General features: G+C 52.2%; 1 protein-coding gene across 3 annotated transcripts in view; it reads right to left on the minus strand.

Moving 5' to 3' along the window:
- Nucleotides 1-22,281: 22,281 nt before the first annotated feature.
- Nucleotides 22,282-27,112, minus strand: part of LOC130258241 (uncharacterized) — a 29,847-nt gene continuing 25,016 nt past the window's right edge. For 2 of the 3 annotated variants that reach the window (XM_056501447.1, XM_056501446.1), the window contains 5 exons: nt 26,013-26,111; nt 24,530-24,601; nt 24,112-24,231; nt 23,364-23,529; nt 22,285-22,835 (listed from right to left, as the gene is read on the minus strand). In XM_056501447.1, the coding sequence (XP_056357422.1) occupies nt 22,715-22,835; nt 23,364-23,529; nt 24,112-24,231; nt 24,530-24,601; nt 26,013-26,111 (578 nt within the window). In that variant the 3' untranslated portion in view covers nt 22,285-22,714. Of the gene's footprint in view, nt 22,836-23,363; nt 23,530-24,111; nt 24,232-24,529; nt 24,602-25,483; nt 25,565-26,012; nt 26,112-27,112 lie in introns of all 3 variants that reach the window. The other variant, XM_056501448.1, reaches the window with a different exon arrangement.

Genomic DNA, 27,112 nt, shown 5'->3' on the forward strand with positions numbered 1-27,112 from the left:
CAGAAAATACATAAATCTTGCCATTCGGGCATTTCAGTAAAATTCACCTGGCATCTCTGGAAGGAATGTACAGCCCAAGGCCTCCCTCCCCGGCAAGTTCCTCTATAACTCTGTTCTTGGTTTGAGCACAAATCAACCAGCCCTCAATAGCTCGCTTTGCCAGAGTAAAAAGACCCACAGCAGCATATTTTGAGGAAGGCTCCTGCCAATCCTCGGGAGCCACAATGACTCCCTTCATGATGTCGTTTTAGCAATTGTAAGGCCAGAGCTTTTGGTATCCACTGCCTCCCATCCCTTGTCAACCAATTATTTCCTCTTTATCCCTTGTTAACCAATTATGCCCTGTTTCCTCTACCTCACTCTTTTGAATTATCTCAAGTTCCTCTGGTGGAAAAGAGTTTCTCTGGCAGCAGTGCAGTTACTGGGAGTACGGGGAGGATCTTAGAGTTTTCTGGCAACTGTGAGCTTTCTGAGCTTCTTCATCAGCCGGTCAGTTTCCTGTTGGCTCCTCTGAGCACCTGCCTGGTGCCCCTTAACGTGGATTATTGCCGCCCCGTTGCCGTGAAGAATAATTACGGATCGGAGGAGAACACAGCAACAAGACACTCCCTTGCTGGGTGCAGAAAAAGCAAGAAAGAGCAATTTATTGAAGAAAGTCATTGCCTTAAATAAGGTAGTTTGTGCAAAACAAAATACAGACTGATCATTGCTCAGAGAAGGAGATACCTCTTCTCCCTGGCTTTCCCAGGGACCTTGCAGGTGTTTATCTCTGTTATGATTCCTTCTCTTGTTTTACAGTAAAGAAGAAGTCTCTAGCTTAGGAAAAATCCGAGCTGAGGCTGAGAAAGTTTCCTGGCCTGCAAAAGGCCTGGCTAAAATGTGCCTAGGCCTTCAGCAGTGTCCACACTACCCATTTCAGTAAATTCACCACTTCCAATAGGTGAGAGATTAAGTTCTTGTGAGCTAATGTCTTTCCCCTGCAGGTGAATAAACATCTATCTTCCCATGGTTTCCCAAATGTATGTATCACCTCATATGCATATTTAGAATCAGTAAAACATTCACTGTCTTGTCCCGGTGTAATTCACAGGCTCCCACAAGCTCATTCAGCTCTGCTGACTGAGCTGACCAGGTGGGGTGTAACCTTCCCCTTCCTTTAATTGCTTCCCATTCACGAAAGAGTATCCAGTAAATCGTTGCTCTTCTACTACCCTTGAAGACCCATCAGTGATATGTGAATACAGTCCTGAGCTTCTTCCTCCCTCCTGCCCCATCTTAAGGGCCATTCCAAGAGGAGGCCGATTAAAATAGATGAAATTCCTTTTCTGTATTTGGGAGAGCCAGGACTCCAGCATTAACCAATTTGTCTTTTAATAATCTAAAGCTTTGCTCTCCTTCTGGTGTCCATACCACGACATTAGGACTGTCTTTGGTTAAAAAGTAAAAAAGAGGAATTATCCCGAGCAGGATCGGGCACTCTGGTACTGAGCAGTCCTGCTTGGGTCCCCCTTTGGGAGAGCTGGGAGGGGCTGCAGGGGGGTACTCAGGATGGGGAAAGGGCAGAAGGGGAGAGGAGAGCTCCAGTGTGTCCTGACAGGGCCTGATTGTGTCCCCTGGGGCTGGGGGAGCTGTCACGGGGCAGGGAGGGTCGGGGCTGGCAGTGGCTGCTCAGGGATGGGTTGGGCCCGGGTCCCTGGAAGAGCCACTGCCCAAGCAGCTGCGCTGCCCCCGGGCTCTCCTCCCGGCCTTCTGGGCTTTGTTGGGTGGCACAGCCAGTGCCAAGGGGGCCAAGGTGCCTGCAGGCCCAGCTCTGGGGGGAAACAGAGAACGTCCTGGCTGTATCCAGCAAGCTGCCAGCTCAGCAGTGGAGCACAGCATCAGGCTCACGCTCCCCATTGCTCCCACAGATGCAGCCAGCACCTCAAGACATTTTCCACATTCCCACCAGGGCATTAGAAAGAGTTTCTCTCGGGGAATATGCTTCATGCTGGGAGTATTGGTAGGCCTGCTTGTTTTGGCGATTCTCTTCTTCTGTTACCATATCTCATGCTGATATTGCTGGAAGAGAAACAGGTGAGTGTTTTGTTGCTCTCACCCTCAAACAGCTTCATGTGAGGGCTGCTTGTAGACAGGAAACATTCCCAGTGAGGCTGATGTGGAGGTGTGGATGGTCAGTGGTTTTCCACATAACTCTGCTGAGGGTTCTGCTGCTGCCCAGTGCTTTCAGTGGCCTCCCAATTGCTGGGCCTTGTCCTGGGGAGCCGCTGGGGCTGCAGCCAGTGCTGGCTCCCACTGAGGCTGCGTGGCCAAGAGCAGCCCCAGGAGCAGCGGGCAGAGGCAGAGCAGGTGGGGAGGAGAAAGAGCGGGGAGCAGATTGCCCTTGAAAGGCAGAGGCGCTCTGGGGCCCGCTCCTGGCCAGGGACCCTGCCCAGAGCCATCCCCTGCTGCGGCCTGGGAGGGGCAGCTGTCCAGCTGGGCCAAGCTGTGCCAGCAGCTCCAGCTGTGCTGGGCAGCCTTGCCAGCTCTGGGCCCTGCTGGGCACGAGGCTCCCTGTGTGCCAGCGGCAGCTGGGGCCTCAGACACTCCTCTCTCCACAGTTCACCTCTGGACAGCAGATGAAAGACGGTGGCAACACCTCACACTGACAGCTTGAGCAGCTCCTCCAGCAGTAATAGGGGCCTGGGCAGTCCTTGCAAGAGCTCTGAGAAGAGGACTCCAAAACGACCATCTGCGAGGGCCCCTCCTATTACCCTGTAAATCCCAGTGCCATCTCTTCTCCCCATGGATATCCCCAAGCGGCATTCACTCCATTTTTTTAACTCCCTCTGCCCCATCTCAGCCCATTCCCATGTTCTTCTAGAGACCCCAGCACCAGCCCAGCACTCTCCAGCCCCAGCTGAGAACAACACAGCCCTTCCTCTGCCCCTTAAACCCCTGGCCCTGCCCTATACAGCACTGAAGGTGATCCCTTCCCCCCACCCCCATCTGGGTAGCCGATGGCCCATTGTTCTGTTCCAATAAAGAGATGGAGCTGTCACCCCAGTGTCCGTGTGGTACCACCAGCAAAGCCCACACGACCAGCACTGGCTGAGCTCCATGTCCAGGAGCAGCCATGGATGCCCACAGTGCGGGCAGGCAGGAGCCAGGCAGGGGCTGCTGTGACCAGCGGGGAGGCCCTGAGGGGCTGAGGGAGCCCGTGCTGAGCGTCCCTGGGCTCAGGGCACATCTCCTTCCGGCATCATCGGGCCTGGGCCTGGGCTCTGCCAGGGCCATGCCCAGGAAAAGAGGGAAGCTGTGGGATATCAGATAAGTATTGTTAAAGTTGCTAAGGGTTATGTTCACCAGAAGGCCCTGTGGGGAAGGCTCAGCTGCAGGCTGGGAAGTTGGAAGTTGGCTGGAGGTGAGATGCAGTTATGAGGAGGAACGCGTGGACAGCATTTGAATGGGAAGCAGACTGGTGGAAATGATGCGTAGACAGACTGCTGCTGAGCCAGCCAGTGGGTGCCCATCTTCTCTAAAGTTTTGCTTTTGTCTGGTTGAGATTAACGGTATAAAAGGAGGGTGATTTCTATACTAAATGTGATGTCTGCTGGATGCATATGGGGGTACACGTCTCTTTGTTCCCCATTGCTACAGGAAGCCATCAAGAGAATTTCTAGGGACACAGCTTTAGGGCTTTAGGGTGGCATTCCTCTTTGGGAGGGAGAGCCCACAGGGGCCCTGGGCTGCTCAAGCCACCCATCCAGGGATGTTGAACACAGGCGTGGACACAGTGTGCAGAGAGAACAGAGCCAGCCCAGAGCCCCCCAGGCCCCTCGGCAGCTTTCGCCATTTCCATCCCATCTGGCTCCCACAGCCTTACGCGACCTATACACATGAAGTGGAACTATTTTGCTCTAAGGTCTTCCAAGAGCCAAGAGCCATGACACAGGAGATGAGATATCCCTGGAGGCAGAGAGACTTCTGAACCAGATGCTAAGTGAACTGGAGAGACGCCATGGTGGGTGCATTTCCCTCCCTTGCTGGGCTCAGTTCCCTAAGGCAGAAAGGGGATCACAGCACAGCATAGAAATGCTTCCGATCTGTGCTCCTTTCTTGGTGACATTCCTGGGAAGTCTTCTCAAGGAGGTTCAGTGGAAGATGGTTTGGAATTCTTGCGAGCTTCTGCAGGTAAGTTCTCAACTTCCTCTATAGCATAATCACTGACAACCTGACAGGAATCAGGTGACAGAAGCTTCTGTGACTATTGAGGTACAGGTGTGTCTGCAGGGAGCACTTTCCCATCTCCAGGCCTGGATGCTGTGTACAAACCCAGCTCCCATCACAGGGGTGAGTAGTGTGTCCCTGCTGACCCCACAAGCTGAGCACTGCTTTTGTGGGATCCACCCACATGAAGTGGAACTACTTTGCTCTAAGGTCCTCCAACAGGCAAGGCCCAAGACATGGGAGACAAGAAATCCCTGGAGGCAAACAGACTTCTGGACAAGATGCTGAGTGATCTGGAGAGACGCCGTGGTGGGTGCATTTCCCTCAGCCTTCTCCTGAGACTCAGCAGCCGGGGGCTTTCTCTGCACATCTGGACATGCCGTGCCCGGCACAGCAGGAAGGGATCCATGGCAGCCTGGCTGCCCCTGCTGCTGCTGTCACACCCTGCAGGGCTGTTTCCCAGCCTGGCCTGGCTGCAGCTCCTCCCCAGCCTCTGCAGAAAGGCCTTTGGCATCAGCTCACAGGGAGCTCACACTGCCCCACAGGCCATTCACATCCTGAAATCCCCTGAAATTTCCTGGTCTGGGGGTAGATCTGAAAGGGCAGCTGTTTGGGGAAGGGAGGGCCCTGGCCAATCCAAACAATTTTAGGATTTCCTGATGCTTATGACTTTGACAATCAATGGCTCCTGAAGATGCCACCTCCCCAATGGGGAATGGTTCCATCTGATCTGGTTGTCCCTTTCTCCAGTGATGAAAGGAAAGACTGTGCTGAAGGCTCTGTTTTCCAGAGGAAGCAGTGGTTCTGTTCCAGCCTCTGCTGCAGGAAGGGAGGCAATGCCAGGCACAGTCACAGGAGGTAATTGCTGTGCCTCTGGGCCTGAGCCCTGCTGAGCCTTGAGCGCCATCTCTGCTGCTGGGCAGAGCGGGCACAGCCCGGACAAGAGCGGCACAGCCCAGAGGAATTATCCCGAGCAGGCTCAGGGCACTCGGGTGCTGAGCAGTCCTGCTGGGCTCCCTCCGTGGGAGACACAGCCCAAAACCTGGGAGGGGCTGCAAGGGGTGCCCATGGTGGGGAAAGGGCAGAGGGGAGAGCAGGGCTCCAGTGTGTCCTGACAGGGCCTGACTCTGTTTCCTGGGGCTGGGGGAGCTGTTCCAGCAGAAACAGGGAAGGAGAGATAGCAGAAGGCAGGGAGAGAGGGAGGGAGGGCAGGAGGAAGGTTGGGAGGTATGGCTGTGGCACTGCCTCCAGCAGTTTTCCCCAGGGCTTTAACAAGACTTTCTGCTGGGAGAGTGAGACACCCCCATGGACCCCGAGCTGCTCCAGCCACCACACAAGGCTGTTGCAGAGTGGCTGCAAAGTGTGAGCAGAGTGATCAGGAGCCAGCCCCGAGCTCCCCAGGCCCCTCTGCATCTCTGTCCATGTCCATCCATATCTGGCTCCCACAGCCTTATCCGATGCCCTTGCAGTGCCCAGTTCCCTAAGGAAGAAAGGTATCTTAGCACACCATGGAAATGTTTCTGATCTGTGCTCCCTTCTAGATTGGGATCAGAACATGGATTACTTGGAATTGCTGGAGAATGGTGGTTTGAGGACATTCCCAGAGCCTGGAGGCAAGTTTTTTAATGTCCTGAGATTAATTTAGATTCCTGATAGAATAATGAGGAGATAATAATAATCAGTTTGAATAACCAGTGTCAAGGTGGCAAAAGCTCACTCATGGGCCGCTTTCCTTATGAGGCAGAGGTTTGATGGATTCTGGAATCCCTGCCCTGCTCCCTTCTTTTGTGTTGATCCCACAGGATCGCTGTCAGAGGGAGGAAAGAGCATTTAGCTGTCAGTGCTCTTCCCATGTGCAATGCCAGTGTCTCCTTCCGTGTGCTCTGTGCAGCCACGAGAAGAGCAGAGAGGGAAGGGAAGGGCCCAGGGCTGTGCCATAGGGCTGTGCCTTGTGTGGCTCCTTTGCCAGCCCCAAGCAGCCTGAGGATCTCCTGCAGTGCTGGGAGCTGTTCTGTACTGCCTTTCTTTGCAGATGAACATGTTGGTGAAGGTGATCTGGCTTCCAAAACCGTATTCAGGTCTGAGTCTCTGGGAGCTGGTGAGGGTAGGTCAAGGCCTTTCCCCCTGGGAGAGCTGCCAGCTCAGAGCCCAAAGCTCGGCCAGGGGGCATCGCTGCAGGTGCCAGGACAGAGCCGTGCTCGTGTGTGCCCTCGCCCTGTGCAATCCCCTCACTGCCCCTGTGGCTCAGTGCTGCCCAGGCAGAGCAGCAGAGATGACAGAAGCTTCTGTGGCTGTTGAGGTACAGGTGTGTCTGCGGGGAGGATTTCTCCAGCTTCCTTGCTGGTTACTGCATACAAGCCCATCTCCCATAGCAGGGGTGAGTAGTGTGCTCCTGCTGACCCACATGCTGAGCACTGCCTTTGTGGGATCCACTCTTGAGAAATAGAACTTATTTCTTTTCAGGTCCTCTGAAACTGAATAAGAAAACCACAGGAGACGAGGAATCACATGAGTCAAATGATGTCATGAAAGACATTGTGAAGGAACTGCAGAAAGGGCGTGGTTGGTGCATTTCCCTCAGCCTTCTCCTGAGACTCAACAGCCAGGGACTTTCTCTGCACATCTGGACACGCAGTGCCCAGCACAGCAGGAAGGGATCCATGGCAGCCTGGCTGCCCTGCTGCTGCTGTCACACCCTGCAGGGCTGTTTCCCAGCCTGGCCTGGCTGCAGCTCCTCCCCAGCCTCTGCAGGAAGGCCTTTGGCATCAGCTCACAGGCAGCACTATGTGCCCCATGGGCCATGCAGACCCTGAGATCCCCTGAAATTTCCTGGTCTGGGGGTAGATCAGGAGCATTTGTGCTTTGGACAAGAGAGAGCCCTGTCAAAGCCTGAAGCGTCTGGGCCTTTTCATGATCCTTATCCATGTCTTTGACAAGTATTGGCTCCTGTCGAGGCATCTTCTCTGATATGTAATGGTTCCATTAGATGCAGCTGTACCTCTTCCTTTCCCAAGGGATGGACGTAGAGGCTCTATGGAAGGCGGATTTTCGTGAAGGAAGTGAGAGAATGCCAAGCACAGGCACAGGCACAGGCACAGGAACAGGAGGTAATTGCTGTGCCAGGCTCAGCCCTTGCCCTTGCACAGCCTGGCAGCAGCCAAAGCTGGAGGCACCTCATCTTCGAGGCCTCTGGAGCTTGTTCCCAGCCCCTGGGAAAGGGGACTCGTGCACCAAGGTCCCTCCTGCTGCAGCTGCTCCCGGAGCTGCCCTGAGTGCCCAGAGGCCCAAGGCACAGGAGCAGCCCCGAGCAGGAGCCCTGCCATGAGCCCAGGGCCACAGCCAGCCCTGGCTCCCGACTGGGCAGGGGCTGCACTGGCTCCTGACAGGGCCTGACTGTGTCCTCTGGGGCTGGGGGAGCTGTCACGGGGCAGGGAGGGTCGGGGCTGGCAGTGGCTGCTCAGGGATGGGTTGGGCCCGGGTCCCTGGAAGGAGCCACTGCCCAAGCAGCTGCGCTGCCCCCGGGCTCTCCTCCCGGCCTTCTGGGCTTTGTTGGGTGGCACAGCCTGTGCCAAGGGGGCCAAGGTGCCTCCAGGCCCAGCTCTGGGGGAAACAGAGATTGTCCTGGCTGTATCCAGCGAGCTGCCAGCTCAGCAGTGGAGCACAGCATGGGCTCACACTCCCCATTGCTCCCACAGATGCAGCCGACACCTCAACACACATTCCCAATGTCCCAAAGGGCACTGGAAAGGGTTTCCTTCAGGATAAAGGCAACTGCCTAGAGTTAACATTGGGCCTGTTTGTTTTGGAGTTTATCTGCATTGTTGCCTGAATCACAGTCTGGTATCACTGGAAGAGAAAACAGTGAGTGTTTTGTTGCTCTCACCCTCAAACAACTTCATGTGACAACTGCTTGTGGACAGGAAACATTCCCAGTGAGGCTGATGTGGTGTTGTGGTTGGTCAGTGGTTGTCCACATAACTCTGCTGAGGTTTCTGCTGCTGCCCAGTGCTTTCATTGGCCTCCCAATTGCTGGGCCTTGTCCTGGGGAGCCGCTGGGGCTGCAGCCAGTGCTGGCTCCCACTGAGGCTGCGTGGCCAAGAGCAGCCCCAGGAGCAGCGGGCAGAGGCAGAGCAAGGTGGGGAGGAGAAAGAGCGGGGAGCAGATTGCCCTTGAAAGGCAGAGGCGCTCTGGGGCCCGCTCCTGGCCAGGGACCCTGCCCAGAGCCATCCCCTGCTGGCTGGGGCCTTGAGGGGCAGCTGTCCAGCTGGGCCAAGCTGTGCCAGCAGCTCCAGCTGTGCTGAGCAGCCTTGCCAGCTCTGGGCCCTGCTGGGCACGAGGCTCCCTGTGTGCCAGCGGCAGCTGGGGCCTCAGACACTCCTCTCTCCACAGGTTCTCCTGTGCAGATTCAGAAGAGCAGCCCAAGAGCTCAGGCAGGGAAAACCTGAGTCATTCCAGTTCTTTATGTCTGTCCCCATCTGCCCTTGCTGCACTCCAGTCTTGAGCATGTCCCATCACCCACACATCCAAAACAAGAACCCCTGCCCCCGAGCACCTTGGCCCTGCTCCCTGGCTTGAAATTAAGCAGCCCCTGTCCGCCAGGGCAGGGTTTTGTCGTAGTTTTATGTTTAAATAAAGAAATTGAGTTGTCACACCTGTGTCAGGGTGGTAGCAGCAGCAAAGCCCACACGGCACCAGCACTGGCTGAGCTCCATGTCCAGGAGCAGCCATGGATGCCCACAGTGCGGGCAGGCAGGAGCCAGGCAGGGGCTGCTGTGACCAGGGGCCTGAAGGGGCTGGGGGAGCCCATGCTGAGCATCCCTGGGCTCAGGGCACATCTCCTTCCACGGCATCATCTGGGCCTGCACCTCATGGGGCACACAGGGCAATTTTGGGATCTCTGCTAGGGTGTGCACGGCTCCCTCCCGAAGTGCAGCAGAGTTAAACCTGAGGAGGGTTTTATTCTTCTCAGCACAGTAAAGGGACACTCTTGGTGGAGGTTTTGCGAAGTTGGGACAAAACATTTGCAAACCATTGGGCCCGGCCTGTGGGCACAGGGGGCGGGTGGAGCCCATCCCTTGGGGCCAGGCTGGGCTGGGCCAGGTGAGGGCCTTGGCAGGGAATGGCTGCGGCCCTGGGCTCTGGTGTGGCTGTGCTGGTGGCCAAAGACACATTTACAGCCACGGCCATTGGCCCTGGCCCTGTGCTGGTGGCCAAAGACACATTTACAGCCATGGCCATTGGCCCTGGCCCTGTGCTGGAGCCAAACACACATTTACAGCCACGGCCCATCCCTGGGACACAGGAGGCACCGGGGTGTATCTGAGGCCGTGGTTTCTCACAATGAAGGGAGGCCAACTCTGTTCATTCAGGAGGCACAGATTAGATCCCTCTGTGAAGCTGCTGGGGAAGTGTTGAGGGACAGAGAGTTCCAACCCTTCTCAGTGGGAAGTGTGGCTGATAAAGTGATAAAGTGCTCTACGGCCCTTTTCTTCTTTGTCCTCAGTGCTTCCTGCAGTGCAGCCAGGGTCAGAGGAGGATCTCTGGCTGCCTGGGCCATGGTTGTGGGACACCTTGTCTTCATCCTTCTTTTGGCTGTGATTTGCAGTGATGCTTGTGCAGGCATTTTGCAGTAACTGACTTCAGTTTGTTCATCCTGTCACCAAAAATTGGGAATAAACCTCTTTTAAGAGCACTGTGCTGTTAAGAGGCAGGCATTACTTTCTTGAAGTGCTGGATGCACAGGCCATTGGGATCACAGGGCCTTCTTGGTGGGGTTTTCAGACACCCTGGTGGCCATTGAAGAAGGAAGCTGAATTTTCTGGCAAAAAATATTGTTTTCTGTGTGTGGAAAACAATCACCTCTCACTTCCGCATCCCTTTCTGTACAAAGTTATACAGGAAAGTGCATTCATATGTCTCTGTCTTGTTAATCTAGTTTTCTATCTATCTATCTATCTATCTATCTATCTATCTATCTATCTATCTATCCATCTTACAATGAAATATTTCTATGCATGTGTTTCTTTTATTTGTAAATTATGACACATCTATAGAGAGCTGGAAAATAACACCATCCATCTTTGATCTAGCAAAGCTTGGGTTTAGGAGCAGACATGAACTGTGATTTCTTTCTTGCTAGACATATGCTGGCTTGTTTAGATTGACTTTGAACTGAAATCCTGCAAAGCTGGAAAATGACTGCTGGACATGCTTGTGGTATCCTTCAAAGTCCTTTTGTAATTTTATTTTTTTTCTTCTATGATGCTTAGTAAATACCCTCTTCCTTAAACTACGTACTGGCAATATTGGAGGTCAAAAATAATATAATACTGCATATTTTAGATACTTTAGAGTGTTCTTGTGAAATTTTATTGTAATATCTACTATCTAAAACCCCCTCAAAACCAAACCAGCAGCTCAGCTACTGAGCACAACTTACTGCATCACTGAAGGTCATGTTTCTACAGTGGAAGTGGCTTTTTGTTCTATGCACGTGTATCAACCATGACAAATTGCAAGGCTGCTTACAGAGAGAGGAGAGAGCATTGTTTAGTGTAGCCTGGACTTTGGGAAGGTGGTAGCTGTTACATCAGTTTCCAGCAAACTGCCTCTATTATTTTTGTTTTTGTGACTCTGGTGATTTTGGCCTGGCTTCTTTGAGAGGTTCAAGTTTCATTTAGAAATGGCACGAGAACGCTCAGTGTGCTCCCATGGAGCCAGCGCTGTCACAGGACAGATGGACTGGGACAAATGGCACACTGATTTTGATCTCAACAAGAAGCTACCTGAGCTCCTTATGACAGCAATCCCACAGACTGACAATGGATCCATTAAAATTAACTCATCACAAAGCTTTTAACTGAAACTCTGACATATGGAGCTTGTTCAGTTCTGCCACGGAGGAAGGGAGTTTGAAGACAAAGAGGTTTAGCAAGGAGATCTATGCACAGCAAAACTCTTTGTACTCTAGCAAATGAAGTCTTAGGATGTAAACCCTCACCCATGCTCCTGTTTTACCCTTCCATTTACCCAAATTCTTGGTCTTAATTTTGTGTCAGTAGGAAAATATGACAGGGAAGTGCAAATCCTTCTTTTCTGCTTGACTTGGGCAGCTTGTAACCTCATCTTCTCCCACAAACAGGAACACACAAACTGGAATTTTATATGAAACTGTACTTTGGAAACTTTGCCCTGTGTTTATTTTCACCCAGAAGTATCTGAGATTCAGTGGAATATTTACAAGCCATAACTAACTCATTTATATTTGTTGCTAGAATCTTTCATATTTGACCACTTTTCTGCTGCACAAGAACCTGATGCTTGCAGAACTCTTGCCCCGTGCACTTCTCCAGTGCTTCTTGCAGAGAAGTGCTTTGGGAAGCAGTCAGGATGAGTGCCATGTTCACCTGTGGTGTATGGAGCCCAGAGGACAGGGAATTGTCTTTGCAGTGGGCACCGGCTGTTCTTCCAACACCTGCGTCATTTATTCTACTGGAGTCCTTGTGAGAAAGGTTGTTCTTTGCCATAGACATTTTTCTAATCTCAAACCGCCAAAAGTTTTCCATCTCACAGGTTTTTCATGCTGGTTTTTCCTTTCCAGTCTGTTGTTGGCCCCAGGAAGATGCTGCTTGGATTCTGCAGACCCCATGCGTTGGTACCAAGCTGAAAGTTCTCTGGTGCTCCACAGCAGCCCAGTTACCCACAGGTGGGCCCAGAGCAGCTCCAGAAGCGCCACGGGATTCTGACAGATGAATTTCTGTCCCTCAGGAGAGCAGAGCCAGTTCTGAAGGTAAAGGGTCTCACCCTGCACCCACCTTTGCACAGCAGCAGCTGTCCCATGCTTTGTGGAAGGCACATAATGTGTGACACTCTTCATTCAGCACAATACTTTTGGAAGTATAAATATTTGTTGAAATTAGTGTTGTTAGCACTGGCTTAGTCAATCTTAGTGAAACCCTGGGCACAAAATCATTTTTTATTGTAGTTGGGGTTTTTTGGTTCTTTGCTTTGGTGCTCAGAGATAATGGAGGAAGGGGTAGGTGTTCTGTTCAACTTGCCTGTCAGTGTTCAGCGAGCAAGGAAAGAAGAAGAGTTTTCCACCAGCTGGTTTAGGAGCTCTAAAAGCAATTGTGATGTCCCTAATGAGGGGGTGGGGGCACTGCTAACAGCCTGGATTGTCCCCAGTGTCCCCTCTTCACCACAGTGCTGTGTAGATCCAGAGCCTTGTACCTGGACCTGATGGTGCAAAAATCCCCCCAACATCCCTCAGTTTGCAAAAAGAAAGGCTTTGTGCTCATTAACATGAAAAGCTGTATGGGTGGCCTGCAGCTAATGTTCTTGTGTTGGCTGGAGCCCAGTCAATGTTCACATCAAAATTACTGACCCAGCCCTGAGCTGCTCTTAAAACTGGTTTGATCAAAGGGACTGAAGCTCTGGTGACTACAAATCCTCTAGGAAAACAAACACAACAACTATGAGAATGTTGGTGACAAAAACAGAGTTGAACCTTTGAGGCCACCTCAATGCCTTCTCCCCTCACCCTTTTGTTTTTAATTTATTTAACGTTCTTAGTGCCAGTCCTTGCATGAAATGGGCTCTCAGCAACGAGCTGCTGGGGTTCCTCGGCGTGTCCCTTTGTGCTCCCAGTGCTCCTGGTCTGCTTTGGCTGGGAAACCTGTCCATGGTGCACTCTGTGTCTGTTTCCTGTCATTCCAATGCACAGCTACAGGAATGTAGCTTGGCAGAGAAACACTTGGAGTATTTTATTGGATAACTTACATCTTGCACTTCATGACATTAAGTTGTTTTAATCAGACTCTGTCATATCACGAGTTCCTGGAACACATTTTCAAACCTTCCATCAGTAGCCCAAGGGTAGCTGTTTCTGTCTTGCATCACGAAATTGGGAGGTTTTTTTGCAAGGACAGTCCTTTAAAAAGGACTTGTTGCATGCATTGACATCCAAGGGGCTGCTTTCAAAGACAGAGAACATGAACATGAACATGAACAAACCCATTAACAAACAGCAAGCAAACCAAACAATATATTAAAACCAAGTACTTTATTTTTAGCTCTTACTTTTAATATTTTCCAAGCTGGTCGCCTCTTCCACTGTAGTGTTTCCTTTGGACAGAAAAACACCCTTGCCGATGATGTGATTTAACAAGGCAAACAGAATTTACACACAATGGATATATTACAGCTAAACATGCAGAGTCCCATTTTACAATCAACACAATTTATTTTCTGGTTTTTTTTTTAGTTTTCAGAAGGGTGATGCTGCAGCACGTGTTTATTTTATCCAGTTTATTCTTATAAAAGTTTGGATATTAATATCCTACATATCCAATATCCTACATTCATGTTTGCCCCACCCCAGGTGCACAATCTGGCACTTTCCCTTGTTGAAGATCACAGGGTGTTTGATTGTCCAGCCGTCCACGTTGTCCAGGTCCTGCCCTGAGCCCAGGGATGCTCAGCACGGGCTCCCCCAGCCCCTCCAGGCCCCTGGTCACAGCAGCCCCTGCCTGGCTCCTGCCTGCCCGCACCGTGGGCATCCATGGCTGCTCCTGGACATGGAGCTCAGTCAGTGCTGGTGCTGTGTGGGCTTTGCTGCTGGTACCATACGGACACTGGGGTGACAGCTCCATCTCTTCACTGGAACAAAAGGGCTGGGCCAGGGCCTGCCCTGGCAGGAGGGACCCGCCTTCAGTCCAGGCCAGAGAACAGGGCTAGTGCCTTCAGGGGGAGAGGGTTTTGTTTTGGTGGTGGCAGCATGTGCACAGAAACAAGGTGGCAACACAGCTGTGACAGGGAAATCAAGGATGGTCATGGAGATGTGAAATCACAGGTGCAGGTGGCCTTGAGGTGTTCGGTAGGAATTCTGAGGGGGGAGAGATGTGACTGTGCAGATAGGCCATGGCACAGTGGCACAGTGAACAGTGTCAATGCTGCACCCATCATGCACAGCTTGCACCCTGCAATATATAATATAATGTAATTCGTGTAAAGTTGTAAATTAATGTAAAATAATCAATGTCTGTATGAGTAAAGTAATAAAAAGCTTAAAAACCAAAAGCTGCAAAGGGAGGAACAGGGATTGCTTAATCACAACACTGTAGCTTCCAACAAAAGCTGAAGAGCTAGGGGTAGCAAGACGATAGACCTAGCCGCGGTGGAGGCGGCTCTGTCCAGGGATCACCCAAAAGATAAGAGCCCGATAAGCACCCACACTTAAGGTAATCAGAGCCATCAAGAAAAATATATCTGAATGCCCATTTCCAGTAAACCAAAATCTGCAAGTTACATCTTAATTCCATCTTCCCGTAAACCTGAACTTGCCTTCATCAGAATTCATCATCTCCCAGGATGTGGTTTTGTCCAGCTCAACACGGTGAAAGAAAACTACATGACTATGCTGAATGACAAGAGAAGACAAAGACCTCCGCTCTGGGCAAGGAAAGACTGTATAAAAACTGCACTAACCAAAGCTGCTTTGTGAACATTTGGGGATTTGGAGCGATAGAGTTCGAATCATTGTGTGTTCACCCGATGCCGACCCCGGGCTCAGCATTGTCCTGTTTAATTGTGGCTATCGAGGAGCGTGTTTCCGTCGCAAAATAAATATCGTTTATTTTAATCATATTTAATTTGACTTGATCTCGTTTTTATCTATAACATGCCCATCCTGTGGTCTGGGAATCCTAGGAATTCATCCAAGTGGATTCAGAGCGTGTTCCTATCTCACTGTGCATGTCTCAATCGGGAGCGTGAGCCCGTGCTGTGCTCCACTGCTGAGCTGGCAGCTGGCTGGATACAGCCAGGACGTTCTCTGTTTCTCCCAGAGCTGGGGCCTGCAGGCACCTTGGCCCCCTTGGCACTGGCTGTGCCACCCAACAAAGCCCAGAAGGCCGGGAGGAGAGCCCGGGGGCAACACAGCTGCTTGGGCAGTGGCTCCTTCCAGGGACCCGGGCCCAACCCATCCCTGAGCAGCCACTGCCAGCCCTGACCCTCCCTGCCCCGTGACAGCTCCCCCAGCCCCAGGGGACACAGTCAGGCCCTGTCAGGACACACTGGAGCTCTCCTCTCCCCCTCTGCCCTTTGCTCACCCTGGGCACCCTTTGCAGTCCCTCCCAGGTCTCCCAGAGAGGGACCCCAGCAGGACTGCTCAGTACCGGAGCGCCCTGATCCTGCTCGGGATAATTCCTCTTTTTTACATTTTAACCAAAGACAGTCCTAATGTCGTGGTATGGACTCCAGAAGGAGAGCAAAGCTTTCGAAAATTAAAAGACAAATTGGTTAATGTCGCAGTCCTGGCTCACCCAATACAGAAATGGAATTTCAACAATTTTAATACAACCTCCTCTTTGAATGGCCCTGAAGAAGCGGGAGGGGGGAGGAAGAAGCTCATAACTGTATTCAGTCATGAGTTCAACTGTATTGTTGATGGTCTTCAAGGGCAGTCGAAGGGAAACGATTTACAGGATACCCTGTCGTGAATGGGAAGCAATTAAAGGAAGGGGAAAGGTTGCACCCCACCTGGTCAGCTCAGTCAGCAGTGCTGAATGAGCTTGTGAGAGCCAGTGAATTAAACCTGGACGAGACAGTGAATGTTTTACTGATTCTAAATATGCATATGAGGTGATACATGCATTTGGGAAACCATGGGAAGATACAAGTTTATTCACCTGCAGGGGAAAGACGTTAGCTTACAAGAACTTAATCTCTCGCCTATTGGAAGTGGTGAATTTACCAAAATGGGCGGCAATAATCCACGTTAAGGGGCACCAGGCAGGGTGCTCAGAGGAGCCAACAGGAAACTGACCGGCTGATGAAGAAGCTCAGAAAGCTCCACAGTTGGCTGAAAACTCTAAGATCCTCCCCGTACTCCCAGTAACTGCACTGCTGCCAGAGAAACTCTTTTCCACCAGAGGAACTTGAGATAATTCAAAAGAGTGAGGTAGAGGAAACAGGGCATAATTGGTTAACAAGGGATAAAGAGGAAATAATTGGTTGACAAGGGATGGGAGGCAGTGGATACCAAAAGCTCTGGCCTTACAATTGCTAAAACGACATCATGAAGGGAGTCATTGTGGCTCCCGAGGATTGGCAGGAGCCTTCCTCAAAATATGTGCTGCTGTGGGTCTTTTTACTCTGGCAAAGCGAGCTATTGAGGGTTGGTCGATTCGTGCTCAAACCAAGAACAGAGTTATAGAGGAACTTGCCAGGGGAGGGAAGCCTTGGGTTGTACATTCCTTCCAGAGATGCCAGCTGGATTTTACTGAAATGCCCCGAATGGCAAGATTTAAGTATTTTCTGGTACTACTATGTCAATTAACAGGGTGATGAGAAGCATTTTCAGCAACTACAGGATCAGTTGTTAAAGTGTTTTTGGAGCAAATAATTCCAAGATACAGGATTGTGGAAGCGATAGACTCAGATAGGCTCAGATTCCAGCAGCAACTCATTTGCCTTAATGTCATCCGTTAAGAGTCACTTTACAAAACAACACTACACAGAGGCAAAAAAAGGCCATTCTTTGGTTTGCAAATGGTTTTCAGTGAAGAGATGATAATATCCTAATTCTATGTAGGAATGAAAGCTGCAAGGAATGAAAGTCCCCTCAGTTTTACACAATTAGCAGAAATCAGTAGATTACAAAATGGCTAATCCTTCTCCTGGTACAGATATCTAAGTGGATCATAAAGTACAGCTCTCCCCTCTTCTTCCCTGCGGGAAAATCACGACCACTAACAGAAAAAATCACAGCTATTCCTTCTGCCCTGCATAACCAAAGCTGTGCCAAACTACAGATGCTGCCTTCAAGCTGACTCAAGTTCCAGCCTAGACCTCTCACCTTCCAGACAACTCCTTCCCCAAGACACCCACCAGCACCAATCCCCTAAACAGCCACACAGAAGCCCTCAACAGTCCACCAGGACCCCCAGCCATCCCCATCCCTCTGCAGAGCTTTCCCAGCCTCCAGCAGAGCCCCTGGTTCCCTGCAGGTGCTGTGGGATGCCACTCAGGAGGATCTGCTCCAAGGCCTTTCCCGGTAGCAAGCTCAGGCTGCCAGGCCTATGGCTCCTGGATCATCCTTCCCACCAACCCTTCCTGTGCACGCTTGTTACATTTGCACAGTCCCGCTCAGCTTGCACTTGTGCACTTGACCAGGACTGCTGGTAAAGGATCAAGAGTGGCCTGGCAAGCTCTTTCTGCAGCTGCCTCTTTACTCTTGGGGGAGGTAGGACATTCCACAGGAAAGCAACTGGTGCCACAAGGAGTGGGCAGCATCAGGCAGCTCTGGGGAGAACCCTCGGACTGCTGTATCCTGAGGGAACACCGTTGGCCTTGACCTGTAAGCACCTGGAAATGCTTAAAATCTGCTGCCTCAGTTTCCAGGACCTTTCTTGGCCAGCATCCTGATGTGCATGCAGGACTGCTGTGAGGCACTGCTGGGACTCAGCGGGACAGGAGCAGCTGTCTCGTGTCCACATAGCTCCCCCTGACAGAGCCGAGGTCATCCCAAAACCACACAGACGATCTGGTGTCAGCAGGGAGGAGCAAGGAGCACTGGGCTCTTCTCAGGCTATCTCAGCTGGGCTTGCTCCACGAGGGCCCTGTTTTAAAGCCTGCTAATGGCCAAGTGCCAGAAATGCCTACCTTGTTCTCTCCAAGGTGCACAGGAAGAGCCAATGAGCAGGATGCCTTGGGAGGCAAATCTTCCAAGCCTTTGCTGAGGCCAGGGACACATCAGGATCAGCCAAGACTCTCCACATTGCCCGGCCAACACTGCCCAGCTCTGCACTGGCCCTGGCCCACAGCAGCTTCCACCAAGCAAGAGGCAAATGCATATTGCCAAGAACTGAAACAGCAGGCAGTAAGATGTGAAAAGTGTGTGCGTAAAGGCTTTGAATTGACAGCTGTCAAAGAGAGCTTTGGGGCTCGCAGCTGGACAGAGATGCTCCTGCTCACACCTCTGTCCAGAGGGGGGTAACACACCCTGCTGCAGGTGCTTGGCTTGGTCTCCGCAGGTCCAGGCAGATGCCAAACCTGCTCTTCACAGCCTTCTCCCTTTCCCTGCCCCTCTGCCAAGGGCAATGGGCCTCAGGGACTGAAAGGACCACAGACAGCCAAAGGGGGACACTTGCACCTGCCTCACTAGGAGCTCCTTGGGAAGCACTTTCCTTAAGAAGCAAGTCTGTTTTCTCCAAAGGCATTTCCCCAAATGTGTAGCATTCCCTGGGAACAACAACACACTCTTAAGAAACCCTGGCAAGGCTGAATTACTTCTGGGCCTGTCTTAGGTGACTTTATGATGTTTGTATTGAAAGGCTGAGTGCCTTTCAGAACAGGCACTCCAGCTCTAGCTCATGTTCCCCCAAGTGTATTTCCAGGTGGAGGTTCAGAGGTGCAGCCCCAGGCCCTCTACAAATACAAGCTGCCTGCTGCCTCTTCACCTGCCTCTACTCCTGCCTGTGGTCATAGCAACAAAACCAGGCTTTTCTGGGCCAGAGACCAGAGCCCTGTTCCCACAGGATGCTCCTGCCAGCACCTTCCAGGACTCTCCGCAGTGCACACAGCACTTTTCATGCCTGCTCTCCACAGGCTTTGGCTGGCTCTGCCATCAGCACAGCCCAAACACTGGCAGAGTGGACTGGAGCAGTAGCCAGTGCGTCGGCATCGAGGGAAGCCTCATGTGCCTACCCACAGACTTCCTGCTGAAATAGTTTGTGTGGGCATCCCTTCTCTCAGATCTCCAGTCACTGGGGGCCAACCCTTGCTGTCATTGTTTTCTTTATCATAAGCTCTTTCTGTGCCTTCACTCACCACAGGTCATGCGGAAGACAATGTGAAAGTGAAAATTAAGTTAGGAGATTAGATGACACCATTAGAATGTTCCTCTTAATAATCTTACCTTTATATTTGTAGGTTGTTAGGTTGGGGACCACTAGGCCCAGGAAGCAAGCTGTATTTTGACCCACCAATTGATGAGGAAAATTGGGAAGGTCCCTTTGCCAACGGGACCTGGCCTTTAAAGGGGTATTACTGGATTTGTGGCCAATATGCTTCCTGCAGGTTACCCCCAAACTGGTCAGGGATATGTTATGTGGGGTATATTAGACCAGTTGTTCTTTCTGCTACCACAAGTTCAGGGAAGTCAGTTAGGAATCAAGGTATATGATGATCTAATTAGAGAAAAGCGGTCAATTGAGGCATCCCTGGCTGGAGGGAGCACCCAAAATTGGAGTAAAAATGAATAGCCACCTGAATAAATCATATACCACAATGGACCCGCCACTTGGAATCCTAATGAATTAATATCAGGGGACAGAGAACCCATTTATAATTTAAATCAGAGAGTTTGGTTACAAGTTGTTTTGAAATGTTAAGTAACCAAAGAGCTACAGCTCTTGACCTTCTTGCTGACCAATCTAAGCAAATGAGAAATGCAGTATTTCCACACTGGACAGTATTAGACTCTGTTTTAGCAGAAGAAGGGGGAATGTGTGGCAAATTTAATGACTCAAACTGCTGTTTGCAAATAGATGACAATGGAAAGGTGGTGAAACAAATAGCAAAAAGAATAAGGAATTTAGCTCATGTACCGGTCCAGACATGGAAAGGATTGGAATGAGACATGTTTTCATGGTTACCTGGTGGCCTATGGGTTAAACAACTGCTTTTCTTCCTCTTATATGCTCTAGTAATTCTAATTTTTTTATCATGCATGGTCCTTTGTTTAGTACAACTTATTCAACATGTGATCAAGGGGATGCAGGTTATAGCCATGCCTACCAATCCAGAAATGGCTCCAAAAGGACAGAAATTGATGTCATTGCAAATAATGGCAAAACAAAAAAGATCCAGGAACAAGAAATTAAGTCAATGATAGTTAAAGTTTGTAAAGACAATTTTTAAAAAGATAGAAGAGGAGGGATTGAGAGGAATGTTGGACTTATCTTTACAAACAAGCTGTGGATCTGCTGGTAGATAAGACTAGCACACAGAGATAAAAGAAACAATCGGATGGATTCCACTGATAGATGAATAGAAAAGATACTTGCCTTTACAAACAAACTGTAGGTTTGCTGATAAAGAAAATTGTATATTGAAAGATAAATGAAGCAATGGGGAAAAACGATGAATTCTCTAAGAAATAAAAATTAAAAGGGAGGGTTACACATTAGAGGAGAATCTTAGGTATAAGACGTTCCAGGAAGTCTGTACCACTCAAGTACCTCAGTGAATGGGGAAAGACAGAGGAAAATGCGGCCAGTAAAACAGGATTAAAAAAAGGCTGCCACATCCAAAAATTTGAGAGATCCCACGGGAATGGCCCATGGCTTCTCCCTTTTTAAGAAAAAAGCAAAAAGGACTCCTCTGTCTACTTTTAGAACATAAACCTCTGGTATTTGTGGATAATTTCAGGACAGGAGCACAGATCAGAAGAGTTTTCACGACGTGCTGGATTCCCCGTGTGCTTGAGGCAACTGGGCACTGCATGGAGGTCCTCAGTGACAGCAGCCACCGCCTCAGCTGTAACCCCGGTGCCTCCTGTGCCCCAGGAGCGGCCGTGGCTGTGAATGTGTCATTGCCTGCAGCACAGGGCCAGGGCATAGCGAGGCCCTCGTTGCGCCTCCGGGGCCGCGACCCTTCCCCGCCGGGGCCCTGACCCGGCCCCGCCCGGCCGCGGGACCCAGCCCGGCCAGGGGCGGTGGCTCCAGAGGCCCCGCCGGCCCCCGAGGGATGGGCCCTGCTTGTCCCCCAGGGATGGGCCCCGCCTGTCCCAGAGGGAAGGGCACCGCCTGTCCTCCAGGGATGGGCCCCGCCTGTCCCCGAGGGATGGGCTCTGCCCGGCCCCCAGGGATGGGCTCTGCCCGGCCCCCAGGGATGGGCCCCGCCTGTCCCCCAGGGATGGGCTCTGCCCGGCCCCCAGGGATGGGCTCCCTCCACCCGCTGCGCCCGCAGGCCGGGCCCGAGGCTTTGCAGGGAGTTTCCCGCCCGCTTTGCACGGCCTCGAGCGAGAGCGTCCCTTTGCTGTGCTGAGAAGCCTAAAAAAACACGTCTAGTTTAACTGCCCTACAAAGCTCACAAGGGATGCATGCACACATTAGCATAGATCGTAAATATGCCTTTGTGCCTCACAAGGGATCCCTGCACACTTTAACAGAGAGCCCAAAATATCCCTGTGTGCCTCACAAAAGAATCCAGCCCCTGCCCACCTTAGGAAGGACTCAGCTCCTCTCCAGGCCTTGATGGCAACCACTAAACCACCATGTAAATCATGAGGAACTCAACCCCCTGCCAGCCTTACAGCGGTCTCCAGTCGTCTGTACCCCATAGAGGAGACCCCAAATCCCTGAGAACCTCGTGAGGAGCCCCAGCCACATGCAGCACTGACAAAGAACCCAAACCCCGCATGTCTTACTGGAACACTCCACACGCCCCTGTGTGCCTCATGTCGGACCCCAGTCATCTGCCAGCCTTACAGGGGTCCCCATCACCTGCGTGCCATAGAATAGCCAGGCCTGCCATTAACTCTAGCCAGCAGCGTGTTCCCCGACAGAAACCCTTTCCAGTGCCCTCCTGGGAATGGGGACCATGTGTTGAGGTGCGGCTGAATCTGTGGGAGCAATGGGGAGCGTGAGCCCGTGCTGTGCTCCACTACTGAGCTGGCAGCTCGCTGGATACAGACAGGACATTCTCTGTTTCCCCAGAGCTGGGCCTGAAGCACCTTGGCCTCCCTTGGCACAGGCTGTGCCACCCAACAAAGCCCAGAAGGCCGGGAGGAGAGCCCGGGGACGGCAGGAAGATGAGAGAAACCCCTGCTCTAGAACTGAGGGAGTTCTTTCAAAAGCAAAGACAGTGACTTCAAGAGATTCTCACTGTGCTCAAAGTTTGCCTCTGATAACAAAGAGATGAGCTTGTCAGATATCTGAGAAAATAGCTGGGAAGAGATTTTGCGTTATTTGGTTGTGTCTAGGTTCAAATCTTGAGTGGGGAAAGAACCTTTGGAGCAGGGTGAGTGTCTTGGAGTGTCTTAGTTCTTCCTAGAGTAAAGAGTAGCAATTAAATGCAATTTTATACTTTATTCTAGATGTGTAAAAGTGTTCTAAGCTTTTCAGAATTCTAAAACTACTTTAAATAATCCTAAACTATTGTAGAAATTAGGAAAAATATTTGGGGATATCGATATACAAGAAATATTTCTAAATATTTCTAAAAATCTCTAATTTCTAAAAATGAAAAATGAAGAAAAAAACTACATGGCTGTGTCTTAGGAGCCTGGTGCCTGACTGCTGCCTGCCCAGCCTTGGCTATGCCCAGACAAGGAGCTCAGCCAAAGCTGGGGGTACCACCCAGACACCAGAGCTGAAGCCCAAAGGTGCTGCGGTACTCAATCCCATCCCTGGAAGGAGGGGGCCACCTCCAGCCCTGGCCCAACACCAGGGCCAGCACCTTTGGGGACAGAGTCTTGTTCTGGGTGGTGGCAGTAAGTCCATGGCTACAAGCTGGTAAGGCAGCTGTAACAGGGCCAAAGCAAACTGGGTTGGGGATGGCCGATGACAGGGAAAGGTGTCTCCATCTGATGCCTTGTCCGGTCTCGTGAAGCTGCAGGGGCACTCCTGTGGAGAGAGGAGTGTCTGAGGCCCCAGCTGCCGCTGGCACACAGGGAGCCTCGTGCCCAGCAGGGCCCAGAGCTGGCAAGGCTGCCCAGCACAGCTGGAGCTGCTGGCACAGCTTGGCCCAGCTGGACAGCTGCCCCTCAAGGCCCCGGCCAGCAGGGGATGGCTCTGGGCAGGGTCCCTGGCCAGGAGCGGGCCCGAGAGCGCCTCTGCCTTTCCAGGGCAATCTGCTCCCCACTCTTTCTCCTCCCCACCTTGCTCTGCCTCTGCCCGCTGCTCCTGGGGCTGCTCTTGGCCATGCAGCCTCAGTGGGAGCCAGCACTGGCTGCAGCCCCAGCAGCTCCCCAGGACAAGGCCCAGCAATTGGGAGGCCAGTGAAAGCACTGGGCAGCAGCAGAAGCCTCAGCAGAGTTCTGTGGACAACCACTGACCACCCACACCTTCACATCAGCCTCACTGGGAATGTTTCCCGTCTAAAAGCAGCCATCATATGCAGCTCTTTGGCGGGGAGACCAACAAAGCACTCACCGTTTTCTCTTCCAGTGATACCAGATTACGATACAGCATAATATGAAGACAAGATCCAAAAGAACCAGAAATGCTATTAACTTGAGCCTGCAGCGTGTATCCTGACAGAAAGCCTTTCCATCTTCCTTCTGGAAATTGGGAACGTGTGCTGCGGTGCCAACTGCATCTGTGGGAGCAATGGGGAGCGTGAGCCCGTGCTGTGCTCCACTGCTGAGCTGGCAGATTGCTGGATACAGCCAGGACAATCTCTGTTTCCCCCAGAGCTGGGCCTGGGGCACCTTGGCCCCCTTGGCACTGGCTGTGCCACCCAACAAAACCCAGAAGGCCGGGAGGAGAGCCCGGGGGCAGCGCAGCTGCTTGGGCAGTGGCTCCTTCCAGGGACCCGGGCCCAACCCATCCCTGAGCAGCCACTGCCAGCCCCGACCCTCCCTGCCCCGTGACAGCTCCCCCAGCCCCAGAGGACACAGTCAGGCTCTGTCAGGAGCCAGTGCAGCCCTTGCCCAGTCGGGAGCCAGGGCTGGCTGTGGCCCTGGGTTCATGGCAGGGCTCCTGCTCGCGGCTGCTCCTGTGCCTTTGGCCTCTGGGCACTCAGGGCAGCTCCGGGAGCAGCTGCAGCAGGAGGGACCTTGGTGCATGAATCCCCATTCCCAGGGTCTGGGAACAAGCTCCAGAGGCCTCGAAGCAGCCTCCAGGTTTGGCTGCTGCCAGGCCATGCAAGGGCAAGGGCTGAGCCTGGCACAGCAATTACCTTCTGTGCCTGTTCCTGTACCTGTGCCTGGTGTCACTGTCCCTCCTGCAGGAGAGGCTTGCACGGAGCCACTGCTTCCTCGGGGAAATGCTTCCTTCGGCACAGACTTTTGCTCTATCACTTGAGAAAGGAAAAGGGATAGCTGCATCATATTCCCCTTTGGAGAGGTGGCATCTGCAGGAGCAGTGCTTGGCAATCACATGGATAAGGTTCAAAAACATCTGGGATTTTAGGGCAGAGCCTGGGCTCTCACTCTCAAACAGCTGCAAGGCCTGAGCCGCAGGATCAGTGAGGGGATTGCACAGGGCGAGGGCACACACGAGCACGGCTCTGTCCTGGCACCTGCAGCGATGCCCCCCTGGCCGAGCTTTGGGCTCTGAGCTGGCAGCTCCCCCCAGGGGGAAAGGCCTTGACCTACCCTCACCAGCTCCCAGAGGCACTTCCCTGAATGTTGGTTGGGAAGCCAGATCACCTTCACCAACAAGTTCATCTGCAGAGGAGGGCAGGACAGAACAGCTCCCAGCACTGCAGGAGATCCTCAGGCTGCCTGGGGCAAAGGAGCCACACAGGGCACAGCCCTGGGGCACCACCATGGGCCCTTCCCTTCCCTCTCTGCTCTTCTCATGGCTGCACAGAGCACACGGAAGGAGACACTGGCATTTCACATGGGAAGAGCATTGACAGCTAAATGCTCCTTTCTCCCTCTGACAGCGATCCGGTGGGATCACCCAATGAAAAAGTGGCAGGGTAATGATTACAGAAAACATCAACCTTCAGAAGAACTTCAAGGAAATGGCACATTGGTGAGTTCTCACCACAGTGACACTGCTTATTCTGTCAGGAAAGGGACTTGAGATCTTGCCTCCAGCTTTCTCCACGGACTTCAAACTGTCATGTGCCAAGGCTTTCAGGTAATCTATGTCATGATTCCAATAATGGAGCGAGCATAGATCAGAAGCATTTCCATGGTGTGCTGGGATTCCCTTCTGCCTTAGGGAAGTGGGCACTGCAAGGGGGTTGGTAAGGCAGTGGAAGCCAGATGTGAATGGACTTGGCTGAAGCTGCAGAGGGGCCTGGGGAGCTCTGGGCTGGCTCTGGTCAGTCTGCATCCTTTTCCCATGCCCTGTACAACATCCCTGGATGGGTGGCTGGAGCAACACAGGGCCCCGGTGCGCTTATAATCGTAACCTCAGCCTAAAGCTCTAGGGAAATCTGCAGCAGGCAGTGCCACAACTAACTCTCCTTGCATATATCTGCTTGAACAGCTCAGACAGCCCTAGGAATAGCCAGGCCCTCACAGACAGGGTAGATCCTGGGGAAAGAGCTGCTGCCACAAAGCCCTGCAGAGGGCTGAGCCTGGCACAGCAATTACCTGTTGTGCCTGTGCCTGTGCCTGACTTTGCCTCCCTTCCTTCAGGAAACGCTGCCTTCCATAGAGGCTTTCTGTTCATCCCTTGAGAAAGGAAGAGGTACAGCTGCATCAGATGGAGCCAGTACATATCAGGAAAGTGGCGTCATCAGAAGGGAATACTTGTCAAAAACATAGATAATGGTCAGGAAAAGACTGAGGTTTAGGGGCTCTGACATGTTTCTCGTTTCCAAACCACCACCTCTTGTGATCTACTCTGAGATCAGGAAATTTCAGGGGATCTCAGGGTGTGCATGGCATGTGGGGCACTTTGGACTCCCTGTCAGCTGATGCCAAAGGCCTTCCTGCAGAGGCTGGGGAGAAGCTGCAGCCAGGCCAGGCTGGGAAACAGCCCTGCAGGGTGTGACAGCAGCAGTAGGGCAGCCAGGCTGCCATGGATCCCTTCCTGCTGTGCCAGGCACGGTGTGTCCAGATTGCAGAGAAAGCCCCTGGCTGCTGAGTCTCAGGAGAAGACTGAGGGAAATGCACCCACCACGGCGTCTCTCCAGATCACTCAGCATCTTGTCCAGAAGTCTGTCTGCCTCCAGGGATTTCTTGTCTCCTATGTCTGGGTTGTTCCAACCAGGAGGACCTTAATGGAAAGTAGTTCCATTTCTCATTCAGGCTGCAGTGGCAGTGACTGCAGTGAGTGCTCCAAGGCACTCCCCCAGCTCTCCCTTCTGTTCAGGATCAGGGCAGAGGCAGCACATTCCCGCAGTGGCCCCACACTGGGATAGAAGGAACCTCTTGCAGGACAGTCAGGGGAGAAAGGACTCCCTGGAGATTCCAGCAGCCCTGAACCCAGCCCCAGTGAGGGCCAGGGCTTGGCAGCAGCTCAGGCTGCCTGGGTCTGGCAAAGGAGCCACACAAGGCACAGCCATGGGACAGAGCCCTGGGCCCTTCCCTTCCCTTCCCTTTCTGCTCTTCTCTGGGGCTGCACAGAGCACACGGAAGGAGACACTGGCATTGCACATGGGAAGAGCATTGACAGCTAAATGCTCCTTCCTCCCACTGACAGCAATCCTGTGGGATCACCCAGGGCTCCAGAGGGGAGCATGGCAAGGATACCAGAATCCATCAAGCCTGACAATATGTAAAGAGTGAGCCTTTGCCAAAGTGACACAGATTATTCTGTCAGGAAAGGCACACTGAGAACTTGTCTCCACCATGCTCTAGAATCTTCACACTGCCATTCACCAGATTTTCTAAATAACCCATATCCCAATCCCAACCAAGATGGGAGCACAGATCAGAAGCATTGCCATGGTGTGCTGGGATCCCCTTCTGCTTTAGGGACCTGGGCACTGCAAGGGGGTCAGGTAAGGCTGTGGGATCCAGACTTGAATGAACATGGCCAAAGCTGCAAAGGGGCCTGGGGAGCTCTGGGCTGGTTCTGGTCACTCTGCACACTGTTTGCAGGCCCTGTGCAACACCCCTGGCAGGGAGGCAGCCAAGATGACAGCTCAAGGCTCAGTAGGACTCAAGCCCAGAGGCACAGCAATTACCTCCTGTGACTGTGCCTGGCATCGCCTCCCTTCCTGCAGCAGAGACTGGCACAGAGCCACTGCTTCCTCTGGGAATCGGAGCTGCCAG

This window comes from Oenanthe melanoleuca, chromosome 12 (assembly GCF_029582105.1).
Source record: "Oenanthe melanoleuca isolate GR-GAL-2019-014 chromosome 12, OMel1.0, whole genome shotgun sequence".
Lineage (NCBI taxonomy): Eukaryota > Metazoa > Chordata > Aves > Passeriformes > Muscicapidae > Oenanthe > Oenanthe melanoleuca.